This window comes from Crocodylus siamensis, chromosome 6, assembly GCF_052110815.1.
Source record: "Crocodylus siamensis isolate JL-2025a chromosome 6, ASM5211081v1, whole genome shotgun sequence".
Taxonomy (NCBI): domain Eukaryota; kingdom Metazoa; phylum Chordata; order Crocodylia; family Crocodylidae; genus Crocodylus; species Crocodylus siamensis.
The window spans coordinates 46,785,923-46,801,933 of NC_143400.1; the positions used below are offsets into that span (position 1 = coordinate 46,785,923).

Below are 16,011 nucleotides of genomic sequence, written 5' to 3' on the forward strand. Positions count from 1 at the left end.
AACATTAGTCCAACAAATGAAGCTGGTGCAATAAAATGATCTTGCCCAAAAAAAGCTTGACTCACATAATTCCTAGGTTATCATGACTATAACATCACCCACATCTTGAATACTTCATGTAGTGCTGGTTCCTATATCCCAAAACGGATATAGAACCTGCCATCTCTAACCCAGTACATGGCTGATGCCAGGAGACTGTGTGTGTAGACAAAATGAGAGGCATGTGTGCACAACACTTTAAAGTGGGCTAAATGCTTTTTGCACCACTTTAATGGAGCCAGCGTTTACACGCCTCAGCCATGTATTGCACATTAATTTCAGCTGCTGTAGGAAATCCAGCAGTATAATGTGCCTTAATTGACTTGGGGCACAGCAAACTAAAACTTCTTCAAGCAGTTTTAGTTTGCTGTCCCTACAGCTGTGGAGTGAAGCACTGGGGTCCATGAAGCTCCACGGCTCTGCAGGAAGCCCTGCAGGCATCCTGGCAGCAGCCTGGGAAAACAGGCTTCACCCAAGAAAAGCAGCAAGCCTGATCTTTCTTGGCTACCCCCATCCCACCTGGAGACTGCCTGCCTGAGGTGTGTGGGGGCCTGGTGCTTCCCTCCGTGACTGTGGTGCCCTCCAGGACCACCCGAGCCAGGTGCCTGTGGCCAGATGCCACCGGGGGGATGGATGGCTGCTGCTGCAAAGGGAAGCACCAGCCCCCCACAACAGCCCAGGGATCGCTTTGCCCACTGGCAGCTTGCCCTCCCCTCCCCACTGAAGAGGCAGGAAAGGTGTGTGCATAACTTGGGGATTTATTCAACCTTAAATTTAAGCAGTGTTTTTTTTAAATCCACCGCTTCAATTTAGGGCCCCTGTTTTGTCTGCATATGCCCAGGAAGGCTACTAAATCAGGGACAGATCACTGTAGAGATGCCCTGTTCAATGTATTGCACCCACTATCAGCGAAATGATACTGGGTTGTATGGAAGATTAGCCTGACCATACCAAAAAGTGTTCATCATAGCTGTAGTTCTATTACAAAAGACACTCCCTTTATTAAGATTAAGTGAGAACATGTTACAATAGTTATGCACTATCACTTTCTTCACAGGAACCATGGCAACTGAAGATTTCAAACTAGTTGAAGAAACTGGGAAAAGCAACCAGTCGTGTTTGACGGAGGTAGTTTTGCTGGGATTCTCAGACTTCCAAGAACTCCAAGTGCTGCTCTTTGTCCTAGTGCTGCTCTTCTATGTGTTTGCATTCTTTGGGAATCTCCTGGCAGTTATTGTCACCCTAGTGGAGCCTGCCCTTCATACTCCCATGTATTTCTTCCTTAGGAATTTATCCTTCCTGGAGGCTTCCTACACCTCAGTAACAATCCCAAAGATGCTGGTGGACCTGCTCTCAGAGACCCAGACAATCTCCTTTCTGGGTTGTGGTGTTCAGATGTTTTTCTTCCTGTTGTTTGGAATCACAGAGTGCTTCCTCCTATCTGTCATGGCATATGATCGTTATGTCGCCATATGCAACCCCCTGCAGTACACAGTCAGCATGAACCAGAGAGTCTGCACTGAGTTGTCTGCTGGTGCATGGACCATTGGTACTTTGGTAGCCTTCAGCCAAACTCTTTCAGTATTTACAAAGCCCTTTTGTGGGGCTAATACAATTCGCCACTTCTTTTGTGACATTGTTACTGTGTTGACACTGGCTTCTACTGACACCCACAAAGATGAAGTTGCTATTACTATTCTCACTGTTCTCCTCATAATGGTCCCCTTTTTGCTTATCCTCTTGTCCTATGGCTTCATCATCTCCACTATCCTCAAAATGCCTTCAGCAGAGGGCAGAAGTAAGGCCTTCTCCACTTGCTCCTCGCACCTAATCGTGGTTTCGCTGTTCTATGGGTCAGGAACATTTGTTTATATGGAACCCAGTTCAGCCCATTCTCAGAGCAAAGAAAGATTCTTTTCCCTGGTATATACAGTATTGACTCCAACAGTTAACCCAATTATTTACAGCCTGAGAAACAAAGAGATTAAATCTGCTGTCAAGAAAATGATAGGCCAGAAAGTGTCCAGTTAAGAAGTGTCTACATAATGAATGTATTGTTTCAGATAGTAAGCTTGTGTTGTCTTCCCTGTAAGGTCTCAGACTGTTTCCCTTCCGCCCATGGGGGAAAAAAAACAAAAGCACAAACAAAAACCTTTGTTAGAGTCAGTCAATGCAAGTAAACTGCCTATGTCTTCTAGTAGTACAAAGAGGAGAGGAACTGTACACAAACTTGATAATAATGGGCATTTATACACAATTTTTTTTTCCCATGACGCGCTGTGGTTTCGCGACTTTGGAGCAGACTCGATTATTTGAGTCTGCTCTGCATGTGAGCTGAGGCGAAGTGCAATGCACCATGTGCAGTTATATAAGAGCTGAAATGCTCACAGAAAATGGTGTCAGTGCATAGAAAATGGTGGCGGTGCACTTTGGAACTAAAGCACCTCTGAGGTGTTTTAGTTCAAAAGCGCGCCGCCACCATATTCTCAGTGCTGATGCACATTTCACCACTTATACAACAGCAAGTGTTTCAGCTCCGGGCACTTCTCAAGGTTCCCAGTGTTGTGGTGTTCAGTCACAGCCCTGGCTTTCCTGGTTCACTCTCTGCAGGTTTGGACCAGTGAAGAATATTCCTCCTTGGAGGTGGATCACATCCTTCATCCTTTGTAGGTCTTTCTTTTTAGATGCAGGAGGTGCTCTAGTTCCCTGCAGAGGCAAGGGTGCTGCTGTGCCCTTTTTCTGCCTTTCCTCTGAGGTGGGATAGACTTTACTTGTGCATCCAGAATCACTCCATTGAGGAGCAACCACTCTTCCTGAACTCCCCTCCCCTTTGGGTCATGGCCCCTTAGGGCCTCACTGACAAACTTCCTGAGCTTGTCAAAGTCAGTGTTCCTGAAGTTGAGGACTTCTCTATAGGTGACTGATTTGCCAGCTTTATGACAGATGGTGAAGGTGATCAGCTCATGGTCTCTGTCACCCAGCTTCCCTTCAATTGTTAGGTCACTGATAAGGTCGTCCCTTGATGCCAGTACCAGGTCAAGCAGTGCTTCGCCTCTCAATGGCTCATAGATTTCTTGCATCAGATAGAGCTCATCCACACAAGTGAGAAAGTCTTGTGACCATTCAGATTTGGGTGAGCACTCTTCCCACAAGATGTCCAGGTAGCTGAAGTCTCCCATGACAACCGTGCACCGGGAGTGTGTGGCCTCGGCCAATTCCCTGGCGAACTCCTGGTCAAGCTCTTGATCCTAGGTTGGAGGTCTGTAGTAGACTCCCACCATTGTGTCCCCTGTGCTGTGTTCCCCATGGATTTTAATCTTGAGGGTCTTGCAGGGACACGTAACTTTCCTTGACATAGACAGCTACACCCCCACCCCTTTTTTCCACTTGATCTCTCTTGTACAAGGTATAGCCATCTATACCTGTGGCCCAGTCATGGGTGAAGTCCCAGCAGGTCTCTGTTATCCATATGACATTGTAATTGTTTGTGTTTAGCAGGAGCACAAGTTTCTTCTGTTTATTCCCCAAGCTCCTGGCATTTGTGTACAGGCAGGCAAGTGTCCCTTTGAAAGCCCTTGCCCTGCCCACAGATTGTACCAGGGCTGGGGCAGGGGTGGGCTCCATAGAGTGCCTTGGCCTGCTGGCTTTGCAAGGGTTGCTCAGCAGGCCAGCAGTGGTGGTAGTCTCCCCACCCCCTGGAGGGCTTAGTTTAAAGACCTGTGGAGCAGGTCAGCCAATCTGGCTGAAAAGAGCCTGCTCCCCAGTGGAGAGAGGTGGAGGCCATCCCTTCCCAGAAGCTCACTGTCTCTCTCACCAAAGAGAGGACTGTGGTCATGGAAGCTGAAGCCTTCCTGGTGACACCAGTACCACAGTCTTTGGTTCACTACCTTGATCCTTATCTCCCTCCTCTTAAGCCCCGCTCCAAAATCCATGTAGTGCTTCATGACCCGGCTGGGATTGCTCCAAGTCATGTAATTTGTGCCCACATGGATAAAGAGCATAGGGTAGTGGTCAGTGGGCTGGAGGAGCTCAGGGATTTTCTCCACGATGTCTTGGGTATGGGGTCCTGAGAAGCAACAGTCTTCCACCTGGCCAAGGGGAAAATCATTCCAGCTAGGGTACAGAATGAGCAGGGTTAAAATGACCCCCTTCTTACTGTTGCTATTGAACTGGTGTGTGATCAATTAAAGAAGTTGGGTGTATAAATCAGCCGGTCTGGATGAACTTCATCCAAGAGTGCTGAAGGAACCGGCCGAAGACATTATAGAACCCCTGGAGAAGCCCTTTCAAAAATCATGGCGCTCTGGGGGGGGGCGTCCCCCAGGACTGGAAGAAGGCCACTGTTGTTCCTATCTTCAAGAAGAGGAGGTGGGAGAACCTGGATAACTATAGGCCAATTAGACTAACTTCTATCCCAGGAAAATCCTGGAAAAATTCATTAAGGAGTCTATATGTGACAGGCTTGTAGAAGGTAGGATTCTGGATGACAGCCAGCATGGCTTCATTGCAGGCAGGTCTTCTCTTACTAACTTCATCTCCTTTTATAATCAGGTGATTTACCACCTTGATAAGGGAGGGGAGGCTGACATTATATATCGCGACTTCCAAAAAGCTTTTGATCTGGTATCCCATGATGTTCTCATGAGAAAATTGGAAGATTGTGGGCTTAAATGTGATAGTCAGGTGAGTAGGGAACTGGCTGCAGGGCAGGACCCAGACAGTTCTAATGTATCATCTTGGCAGGAAGTGGCCAATGGTGTCCCTCAGGGTTTGGCGCTTAGTCCAGTGCTATTCAACATCTTATATAATTTGGATTATGGAGACATGATGGGAATACTGTTATAGGTAGCTATAACTTGTTAAGGAAGAGCAGACAGGAGGAAAAGGAGGAAGTTGTATAAAGGAGATGATCATGTGTTCTGAGGCCCACTACACAGTTTGTCCAGAGAATCATAGAGGAGTAGGACCTTGAGACGTTAGGTAGTCCAGCTCCCTGACTGATGCAGGATCATCCCTATTTGAATCATCTTATACAAATCCACTGTCTAAGCTGTTAGCAAAACTGTACACTCAACCCTGATACAACACAAAGCATAGCACGGTCACCTCCACAATGGTCAAGGTCCTGCTGCTGCAAGGTTGTGAAAATACTTGAGAGAGATTCCATGGAGAGGGCCACACCTCTGGCTACACAGGATGGTAAACCCCACTGCAATCCATGCCAGTTTTACCATAGGGTAAAATTCCTTCCTGACCCCAAATATAGTGATAATCTGTCTGAGCCTGAGCGAAGGGGAAATACCCTCTAGCCAGGAACTTCAGCACATTCCAATCAAAATCCCCAGCCCTGGCTGCAGCCAACACCCAGTGCCCCTGAGGAAGACTTTAAAAAATCTGTGGCACAAGAAGCAGTAGGGTAGGGGCAGGGAAGTCCCTTCCATCCCCATGCCACAAGAAGCAAAGCCCAGAAACATGGGAAATATACACAGCAGAACATAGGTATAGCTATCCCTGCATCATCCCTGAACAATGCCTGACAAAATCCCATTTTTAATATTTTTTTCGCCAATGAGCACCAGCAAATAAATTGATTGAATTCTATTTAAAAAATACTCAGTTAAGAAAAATGTAATCAAATTAGGCTGTTCGCATCCAACACATCCTCAAATATTTCCTGAAATAATTTGGGAAGAAACAGAGGCAGATCTAAGGGGGAGTACTGTTGCAGTGTCATCCCTTTTCAGATCACATCACAAAAGAAGTAACTCTGCACTCTTTAACAGGGGTGTGCATAGTGGGCAGTATTGGATTCAGATTTGGCCCGATTCAAAGGACAGTGATTCATTTTGTTGGTTTGGATCACTGTCCCAATTCAATTTGGCTGAATCCAAATCTGAAGATTTAATGCTGATTCAGAGGCTGAGTGATTCAGTCATAGAAACAGCTTTAAATGTTTTTTCAACATACATCGAGGTACATGGCGCTGAAATTTTGGGGTGGATGGAGCATCCTACAGGAGTGTGGAAGTGGACTGGAAGTACTTCCAGTTCAGTTCCAAGTCTGTTGTGGATCACCCACAGTGGCATGCCCTCCAGCTTGGTGATCAGCCATGGGGGGGACCCCAGGTGCTCCCCAGACTCAGGAGGCACCAGTCACCAAGCCAGGGAATGTGTGTGTGTGTGGGGGGGGGGGTCTCCATGTGCTCCACAGCAGACCCAGAACTGGACTGGGAGTGTTTCTGGTCGACTTCTGGGTCTGCCACTGAGTGAGCTGGGGACCCCCACCTGTTCCAGTGGGACACTCCATCTACCCCACCATCTTAGTGTTCATGAGCTGCCTGTTACCTTGAGGTATGTAGAAAAAACATTTAAAGCTGTGTCTATATCCAAATCATCGAATCTCTCCAAATAGATTCAGAAGGTTCTGATTTGATTCTGAGAGATTAAAGGGTTTCCTAATTCAATTCAGATTTGGAGATTTGGCCACTAAATCAGGCTGAATCACTACTGAATTGAATCAGTGACAGAAGCTTTGCAAAGCTCTACTCCTTGAAGTCCCCAAAATAGGTAAGAATTGTACCACCTTCATGCTCCTCCATGCTTAGTGGCATGTCCCCTGCTCTCCCAGGCTCCCCTTTCCCTGCCTGTGGCTGCCAATGTGCCCAGCTGCCTCAGGGGTGGAAGATCTAGAGCTGCCCCTGCCCTGTCCCAGCTGGGTTGTGGGGAGCTGAGATAAACTGAGAGCAGATGCAGCAGAAGCAGCAGTGGCTGAGGTCCGCTTCCCTACACCTGGGCTGGGAGGAAACCTGGGGGCATCATTTAGGAAAGTTTAACCCACCTGCTGAAGCTCTTTTTAAGTCATAAATAGGATCTCTTTATCTCTTCCTCATGGCTAGCCACACATTTTCTTTCTTAGTTCCATTCCCCCTGAAAACCACAAGAAAAACCCCAGAGTAGTCACAGTTTGTCTCTGCATGGGATATATTTCTGTTTCAATAACACCATGTGAGGGTTCACAGACTCACATATACACAAACATGGATTACACTAAATCAATGTATCCATTTACCTACCTATCTGTCTATGACTCTGAGTTGTCTCCTCATTCTATGTACACAATAGGCAGCACAGTGAAAAATGTGCATTAGAGAGTTACCCATAGGTTTGTGGCCCTATGTTAGTACAATACAGAATAAAATGGGTTTTATCGCTGTTTGGTAGAGGAAGTCACTGGCTGTTGGATCTTCCTTTAGAATTTTCTGTGTCCTCCTAGATACGTTAATCTACTGCCCAGAGGAAATCTGTGGGTAGAACGAGGAAAAGGCGGACAACATGTCTCCATTGTCTTATATTATTGCACTGCAGATTAGATGACAAAAATTAGTGGGTGCTACAGAAAAGTAAAATGCAGGGTAAGGTTACAGGTTAGGGATTTAATGTTAATCTCTGCTACATAGACATCAATCACACAATCATGGACACTTTTACACATGATGGTTTTCATTTAAAGCAGACTAAAGTACTCAATTAATACATATGCCAGACTTTAGAACACTTTTGAAGTGGCAGAACTCTCCTTAATTAAAGTTGGTTGGATGTGTTTTAAATGCAAGGTGAAACGGGATTGTTCATGTCAGCAGACCCCCTGTATTCTTAATTGCATCTGTATTTAACTGGGTTTTCTAAGTGGTAATTACTAATTGCTACCACCAGCTGTAGCTAGCCAGCTCTACAGCCAGCAGCCCAATATCAGGGTGATTCAAATCGTTCTCCTTTGTGTAACTTAACTGAAGAAATAAATACCAAAACTAAAAAATAATCATCTTTGCCTGTAGGTTTATATATGTATTTATTCACAATATACCATTGGGTGGGGAAAAGACCTTGCAAGAGGGGAAAATGGGGAACCAATCTCCCCACCCCAGCAAATGCACTACATCCAGGGCTGCAAGCTGTATTTTGGGGTGCCAGCAAGGTAAGCCTTTGTTTAGGGGAAGAGAAGCTCCCCATGAGACCACTGAAGCCCCAGAGACCTAAGAAACCCCCTCCCCCCCCCCAGTCCCATGAAATCTCCGGAGTGTGGACAGATCCTTAGGTGCAACTTGAATAAACACCCCCCGCCTACCCTTCCCACATTGCACCAGCAGAATTGAGACTCCCAGAAGGGGGAACCCCCTCACAAGACCCCCCCCCAAATCCCAAAGACCCCCAGAAAGTCCCCCCACAGGTTTCCATAAATGCTGTTGTGAGAGAGTAAGACAGTCAATCCTCCCATTGAAGCAGCAAGATCTCAAACTGAGTGATGCCCCACCAGATGCCAGTCAGCATGTGAACTGAAGGAGGGTCACTGTCCCCCCCACACCAACATCTGCTCCAGCAGGCCCTCCATGCCACTGCCACTGCTCCCAGCAGCACAGCTTGGGCTGCGGCTTCTGCATTGTATCCTCTCCATGCCCCTGCCAGAAACAGAGATCCCCCAAAAGCCACCCCAGAGGGTCACATGCACTCTATGGGCTGCAGGTGAAACATCTGCCCCCCCCAACCATTGCAGCGATGGTGGGAAGCCCACCCATGACACCCTTCAAAGCCATAGAGACCCCCAACCCTGTCCCCCTGCAGGGTCCCATGCAAACTTGGGGAAGTGGGTAAAACACATATGGCTCTTTGGAGTCAGAACTTTCCCTGTATGGGAAGTTTCATAACTTCCCTGGGCAGACTATTCCACTGCCTCGCTTCTCTAGCAGTGAAGAAGTTCCTCCTGATATCCAACCTAAAGCTACTGGGCTGTAATTTCAAGCCATTGGACAATGTCCAGCTCTCTGTAGCAAGAGAATGGTACTTTCCCACTTCTTGGTTACTGTCCTTCAGATATTTGAACACTGTTTTTGCTTCTCTTAATCAGCTCTTCCATAAGCTGAATATGTCTATATCCTTCAACCTCCACAAGTACGAATAGCTTTCCAAACCCCTTACCATTATTGTTGCCTGCCTTTGCAGCCTTTTTCTCTTCTCCACGTCCTTTTTGAACGGTAGAACCCAGCAATGCACACAATGCTGTAGATGGGACCTACCGGTGCTGAGTAAAGAGGCACTAGCACCTAATGCTTCTACTTTAGAAGCTGGACAAGTGACCCTATAGCCGAGGGAAATGTTTCAGTTTAGATATTATAAGGGTCTGTATGAGATGAACATTATACATCAAAGGCCAGCCCTAATCCAAGCACACACTGCCTTTGCATCTCCGTGACAAAAAAGGGCTGACATAGGGTGTGAAGCAATAACACTGATATGCTACCAGAGCATCCTTCTCTCTTCCTGGACCATCCGTGAGCAGCGCTGTCAGCCCTATTTCTTATGGTATGATTACAACTGAACACCAAGCTTTCTCCACATCATGTTTATCAATTGGTTCTGAATTGACATGGCTTCTTAACCCAGCTCAGCTACCATCTCGGTAGAGAGGAGCTTGTACCATCCCTCAGTTCCTTCTTCAGTGTGGCACTTTTCTACTTGGGTTGCAAACTCTTTTAGGGAGGCACTGTTTCTTACGGCCTTCATGCCACACTCACCCGCTCACAAAGTGCATTTAGCCTGCTGCAGCAGGAGCAAATACACTTAGTTTTGGAGATGGAGATCTTGTTTCTTATCATACTGACCTTTCTGACCCCTTTTGGGCTAATTTAGGATTATAGGCTTTGGTTGGTTGGTTCAGTCTTGACCTAAATTGAAATGATTTCCTAGATATAAAACAAACTCTGTGGATTAACAACTGGGTTACCTACTTGCCTTTACACTCCTTACAGGTATTCTTTTGGAACACAAACAAGCAAAGGTGTATAAATTGAACTGGTTTATGATGACTGTATTCATTTGCAGTACTGATATTCTCTAGAACTGGTTAACATTTAAGGTTACAGGTAATTTTTTCTACTGATTTTTTGTTTGTTTTTTTTTACAGAAAATTGAATTTTCAGATTAAAAAAACCTCACTGCAGATTCTTCTGAGAAAAAGTGTGATTTTTTTTCCATAGCTTAATGAAATAAAAATAATAAGCACTGCTTGTTTTAGCTTGTATTTTGCATTTTACATGTCCATTGAAAATGTGCAGTGAAAGTTTATATATACAAAAAATATCCCTTGCAGAAAATATCAATTTTTCACTTTATATGTGTAAATACATGGCCCTCACACACATACACTGTATATTTTCTATATTTTTAATGAAAAACTGAAATGTTCTGCAGAGACTATTTTTTTCTCAACAGATCCAGATATTTAATTAAATAAATGCTAAGAATCTCAATGAGTATAGACTGCAGTTATATAAATAATCTCTAATTAAATCTCTGTATTAATACCAGACCATATATTTAATAGAAATAATGAAATTACTGAGATGATTCTTGTGGACATTTGCTTCAACCTCTGATGCATTTGACTCTCATGTGCCAGGATTATTTACTCATAATACATCTGTTGGTATATCTTATCTCTCTTTCCCCAAATGCTGTAGGAACTGAAGGTCAAGGGCAAAGATACCTTGTCAGCCCACAGTCACTCAGAGATTGAGCTGCTAGAATTGTATAAATCTGATTTATTTCTTCAGATGGACTAGTTTTTCTAGCTGACATGGCCCAAAAGTTTTAAAGCAGAAGCTAGGCAATTTATCCACGTTTCTTCCTTTAGGACTCATGGGATGCAGTCCCTGGAGCCCTGCACTGTTCAGAAGCACAGGGCAACAGGTAGATATTTCTGTAGATTTTGAAGTGAAGAGGACCCGGGTAATTCCGTACTCTTACCTCCAGATTTCACCCAGAGATGAACAGCAAGCCACTGGGTCCAGCCTGTTGTTTTATGTGGGCCATAATGATAACAGGATTTAGCCACCAAAGGTGCATGGAGGTGCCTAGTTGCATTTAAGAAAGTTCCGAAGTGAATTGGCTGGCTCATTGTTATCATATACATATAGTGATTTATATATTATTATTATTTTATTTTTTATTTTTTTTTCTAGATTTGTGTCCTGGTCTATCAGAGTGGAGGGGGGGAAGGGGGAATTGAGGCTGCACCTGGGGTTTGAACTGTGAATGCAGTGAGAACCCAGTCCTGTCATCCACTCACTTTGCATTAACTAGGTGCTAATGAGCAGCAGCTGGACAACCTCCCAGGACTTCCTCATCCATCAACCCCATGAACAGAAAATTCTTACTCCAAAGAGCTTCATATGGGGAGAAGAGTTGCTGGGGAGTCTCAGGGGCATGGAGGGGCACAGAGCAGAGTGAGGGCAGAAGCTTTATCCCTAGCCAGAGCTCATGGAGCACTCTGCTGGAGCATATATGGGAGGGCAGTGCTCCAGCAATCCACATGCTGCCTACAGTCTGGGGAGGGCTTCAGGGAGGTCTCATGGGGGAGGGGTTTCCCCCCTTACTGTGATTGGTGGTATGAGTGTTGAAACCTGCTTCCCCAAGGATGCACAGAACCCTGGGTGGCGGTCTTTTGGAACCCAGTTTGATCCGATGGGTAGGGGTTTGCGGGGGCTACAGGGGTATTGGAGGTTTCCCCTTTTCTGGAGGAAGGTGTGACATGGCCATGTAGTGATAGTGGGGCATGGGTGTATTTCTCGCTGTCCCTACTTCTGGGTGTAGGGGAACCTGGGGGTGAGCCTGCCAGTGTTGTGGTGGGCTGGCTGCATGGGGTCTCAGGTGGCTGACCTCTTTTGGGGGGGGATTGATAGGGGGGGGAAAATGGGGTGGGAAAGGAGTGTGCCCACTTGCACATTAAGGGGTACAGTATGCCAGTTGGTCTTCAATGTGAGAGCACCCCCTCTCCTCCTTCTTCTGGCTCTGGGAAGTAGATTGGAGAACAGAGAAGCCCTTTCTTATCTCTGGGTGCAGAACTCTTTAGGGGTTCCTGGACCATGGGGTGGGGGGAAGGTCTTGTCTTCCACATCAGGAGTCCCACTTTGCCATGTCCACCCATCTCCAGATGTGATTTCTGGGATACCACAGTGCACAGAATGTCATCTACACCCCTTGCCTACATCGCTCGCTCACTGCCTCCCTCCTTCACTTTCTCCATGGAGGGCGTTGCAAAAATTATAAAAAGAAAGATTGACCAAGTCGATTTCAATTCTGTTCTTTTACTTTTTCTTTATAACAAAGGAGATGCCACAGACCACTCACTTACTCACTTGCTTGTTCATTTGCTTGAACAGTGCAATGAGATTATGCAGCATCTAGCGCGCCTCCTGCCACCTACTTCACAGAACTACAGCAAGGCATAAAACGTGCATGAATCTATGGCATGTATATTCATTTTTAAAGAACTTAACCTAAAGAACCTTAAAGAAAGCACTGAAGTTTGAGCATCCTTGTATATGCCTGCCCTGTATGTGTATAGATGCCCAAAGAATCATAGCAAATGATGGTTGGAAGGGACTTCCAGATGTTATCTACCCCAACCCCCCCAGTAAAGCAGGACCCTTCCTAGCTACATCATTCCACCGGAGGCTTTCTCTAGCCAGGTCTTAAAAACCTCCAAGGATGGAGAGTCCACAACATGTCTGGGTAACCTGTTCCAGTGTTTTACTACCCTCCTAGTGTTGGCTACAAATGACCAACTCCCAGGATCCTTAAAATTCTGGTTTATTAGATGGAATGTGCAAAATTGATAGAGTAAAAAATCATAAATGCAAACCTTCAAATTATGAGGGGTACTGTCGTTTAAATGCCCCCCCCCCACACACACACATGTGTGCACATGTGTGGCAGCTGCAATAGAGCACCAGTGTCAGGTATACCTAGCCTATGCATTGGAGTCTGCCGTCATGGCTAGTCAAGGTTTCCTCCAAGTGGTATTGTTTCCAGAAGGGGGTCGATGGCTGGTCCTTCTGGCTGGATGGGTAGATTGCTGGTCAGGTCAAGACAGCATCAGCAAAGGTCACTCTTCACTGTCTCTTATCCTTCTCTGGCAGACTTCCGTGCTCTCCCCAGTTTTCAGTTTTGCCCATGGGGGAAAAAGACAGGAAGGGGCTGCAGGGTGGATATGGCAGGGTGCAGAGGCAGTAGGGGGTTCAGGAGGCAAGCAAGAGCTGCAGTTATGGCATTGACCTTTGGTAGGGGTTGCAGCCCAAGGTGCAGTGGCTGCCAACCCACTCATCTCTACTCTTCTACCCAATTGTAAGAAAAGGGGCATTCTCCTTCATGTTAAATGGGGGAGAGGAACTTGTCTTAGAATCAAGTAGATATGATACCTCCCAGAGCCCTCAGGTGGTGAACTTCCATAAAGTCAAGTCACAACATTATCTTTTTTATTTATTTCCTTAGGGTGATAAGAGAGCAGATATTCCAAATCAAGGCCTCAGTAAAGCATGATAAGAATATATGAAAAATACATTGACTTGATTCACCAAAATGGCAGCAATTCATCCACTATAATGAATCCTTGCCTCCATTTTAAAAACTTTACTTTAACAAGCATCCCATATCACCCCCCATCAATCTGTGGGGAAAAAAATCCAGAGTCAGCTCTAAACTGCTCTTCCTTTAACCAGCCACTGGACTTTCTGTCCTCCAGCCATCCAAAATTCTCCACTTTCCATGCATCATTGGTTTCCTTGAATAACTTCAAGAAGTGACAGCCTTGCTGCATAACCCCATACTGTCTTCTGATGGGGGTGGGGTGGGGTGGCTGAGAGCACATCACTCCAGTGCTCCAGTCTCCAATGGCTTCAAGTATCTTTCCAAGTGCAATTAAAGGTGCTGGCCTTGGCCTGTAAAGCCCAAATGACTTTGATCCTACACACCTAAGGGACTACCTCATTTAGGTTTCATCATGATCCCTAATGTCAGCCAAGAATAACCTTTTGCAAGTAGCATCCGAGTTCACTTTGCCAAAACACAGGGAAAGCTGTTCTCAGTGTCCTCAGCTTGGAGCTCCTGATCTCTTGAGGTCTACCAGAGCCTGAGTGTAAGACCTTTTTATTTAAGAAGGCTTTTGGTAGGTGGGGTTAAGCTTTGGTTATTTGGGGGGTAATTGTTTAATATAGTTTTACTGTGCTATCTTTTTTGTAATTTTTTTTCGGTAATCTTCTCTCAGCCTTTCTGCAGAGGGCAGCATACAAATCAAATAAATTCATGAATAAATAAATAAAAATTAGTTGGGTGGATATTATTATTACTAGTAAAGGACATGAACCAATATGAATGCCACTAATTTTAATGGATGAAAGCTAAGTATTTTTTTAAGGTAAACACCTGACTTTACATAATACACTCCATCAGGTTATGATGGAAACAATCATTTCATATGGTCACACCAACAAACAAGTATAGATATACAGCTCAATCATTAAATACAGGTGGATATCTTTACTTCTTGAATAACCTGAAAACAAGCAGTTTTCTAAGGCAACTTTTATATCTTGTTCCTCATGCTGTAGATGATGGTATTAATTGTTGGAGATATCATTTGGAAACAGGATCTCATGCTCATAATGGTTTTATAATACAGTGGTTTGCAGATGGCAACGTATCTGTCATACGCCATAATAGTGAGGGAGGAAAAGCTGGCTGTATGGAGAAGAGAAAGAGAAAAACTTGAGAACCACTTCCAGAATAGGAGATTGACCTGGTGTTCAACAGCAAATGCATTATAGATTTGGAAAGAATGAAGAGATGATTCCAAGGTCTAGGATGGACAAATTCATGAGGAAGAAGTGCATGGGAGTGTGAAGGTGGTGGTCAATAGCTATAGCCATAATAACCAGGAGATTCCCCATCAGAGCTGCCAGGTATCCTATTAGAAAGATGGCAAAGTGTAAGATCTGTAGCTCTTGACTCTCAGAGAATTCCTGGAGGAGGAACTCAGTCATGGTGGTTTGCTTGGACATTGTCTTTCTCAGTGCACTGTACAATGCCTGTGGATGGAAGAATTAAGGAGCAGGTCGGGGTGAGAGTAACAAATGGCAATCTGATTCTCCTATAAAGACTGCATGACTTTAGTTAAAAAGGTACATGCATATATATATATATATATATATATATATATAAAAAAAAAATAAAAAATGTGGTCAGAATTCATCTTTAGGGAAATATAAAGTTTCAGAATACATGGCATTTTACACAAATGATGCTCAGTTGTAGCACTTTGCTTTTTCTTTTTTAAATAAAGAAATTAAGTACCAAAATCTTCATCAGGAAATGAGGCGAAAGTGCGCCAGGATATGAGAACACAATATACCATGAGATAGAATTTCTTACTAAGCAGTTCAGCTCAGCCAAGAGAACAGGGACGAAGGCTTCCCTCTCAAACCTCACGTGAGGTAATACAGCAACATGCCCCAGCAGAAATATTTTAGCTTTCAACTGGAAAAAAATATTGCTTAAACTAATTCTGTCCTTGATTCTATGTTTTTCAGATTACAGCAGCACTAAAGACTGACCATGAGGTAAAATTCCTTCCTGAACCTAAATATGGCACCAGTCTGGCCCAGAATGGTGGGCAAGACCCTCTAGCTACAAAACTCTGGTTTTTCATTCGAGAAGCAGCACTGACACTCCCAATCAACATCTCCATCCCTGACTGCATCCAAACTAAATACCTTGGAGGAAGGCAAAAAAACCCAAAAATGCGACACATATAGTAAAAAGATGGGAGGAATATTCCTTCCCAGCTACGTGCAGCCACCACAGTGCTCAGAAGCAGTGGGACCACCCATGGTAAAACACAGGCATAGCTACTCTGAAATCATCCCTGACCAATGGTTGTCCAACTTATTCTTGAGGACCTCCACTGTTAGAGCAGCGCAGCAATGGAATACAATGCCTAGAGAAGTTGTGGAATCTCTATCATTGAAGATGTTCCTCCGGCTATCCAACCTAAAGCTACCGTGCTGCAATTTCAAGCTATTGGGCCATGTCCTGTAGGACTGTGCAAGGCTTTGGACAGAGGTTTGGATCTGGAGAAGCTTCG

At 45.0% G+C, this 16,011-nt stretch overlaps 1 protein-coding gene across 1 annotated transcript; it reads left to right on the forward strand.

Moving 5' to 3' along the window:
- The first annotated feature begins 1,101 nt into the window (after window positions 1-1,101).
- LOC149862637 (olfactory receptor 10A7-like) lies at window positions 1,102-2,070 on the forward strand. Its single transcript, XM_090054027.1, has one exon. It carries the CDS (start codon window positions 1,102-1,104, stop codon window positions 2,068-2,070), a length of 969 nt encoding a protein of 322 aa, XP_089910153.1.
- The last annotated feature ends 13,941 nt before the right edge of the window (window positions 2,071-16,011 follow it).

Coding starts and splice junctions, on each gene's coding strand:
- LOC149862637 (XM_090054027.1), top strand. CDS start 1,102: ATGGCAACTGAAGATTTCAAACTAGTTGAAGAAACTGGGAAAAGCAAC.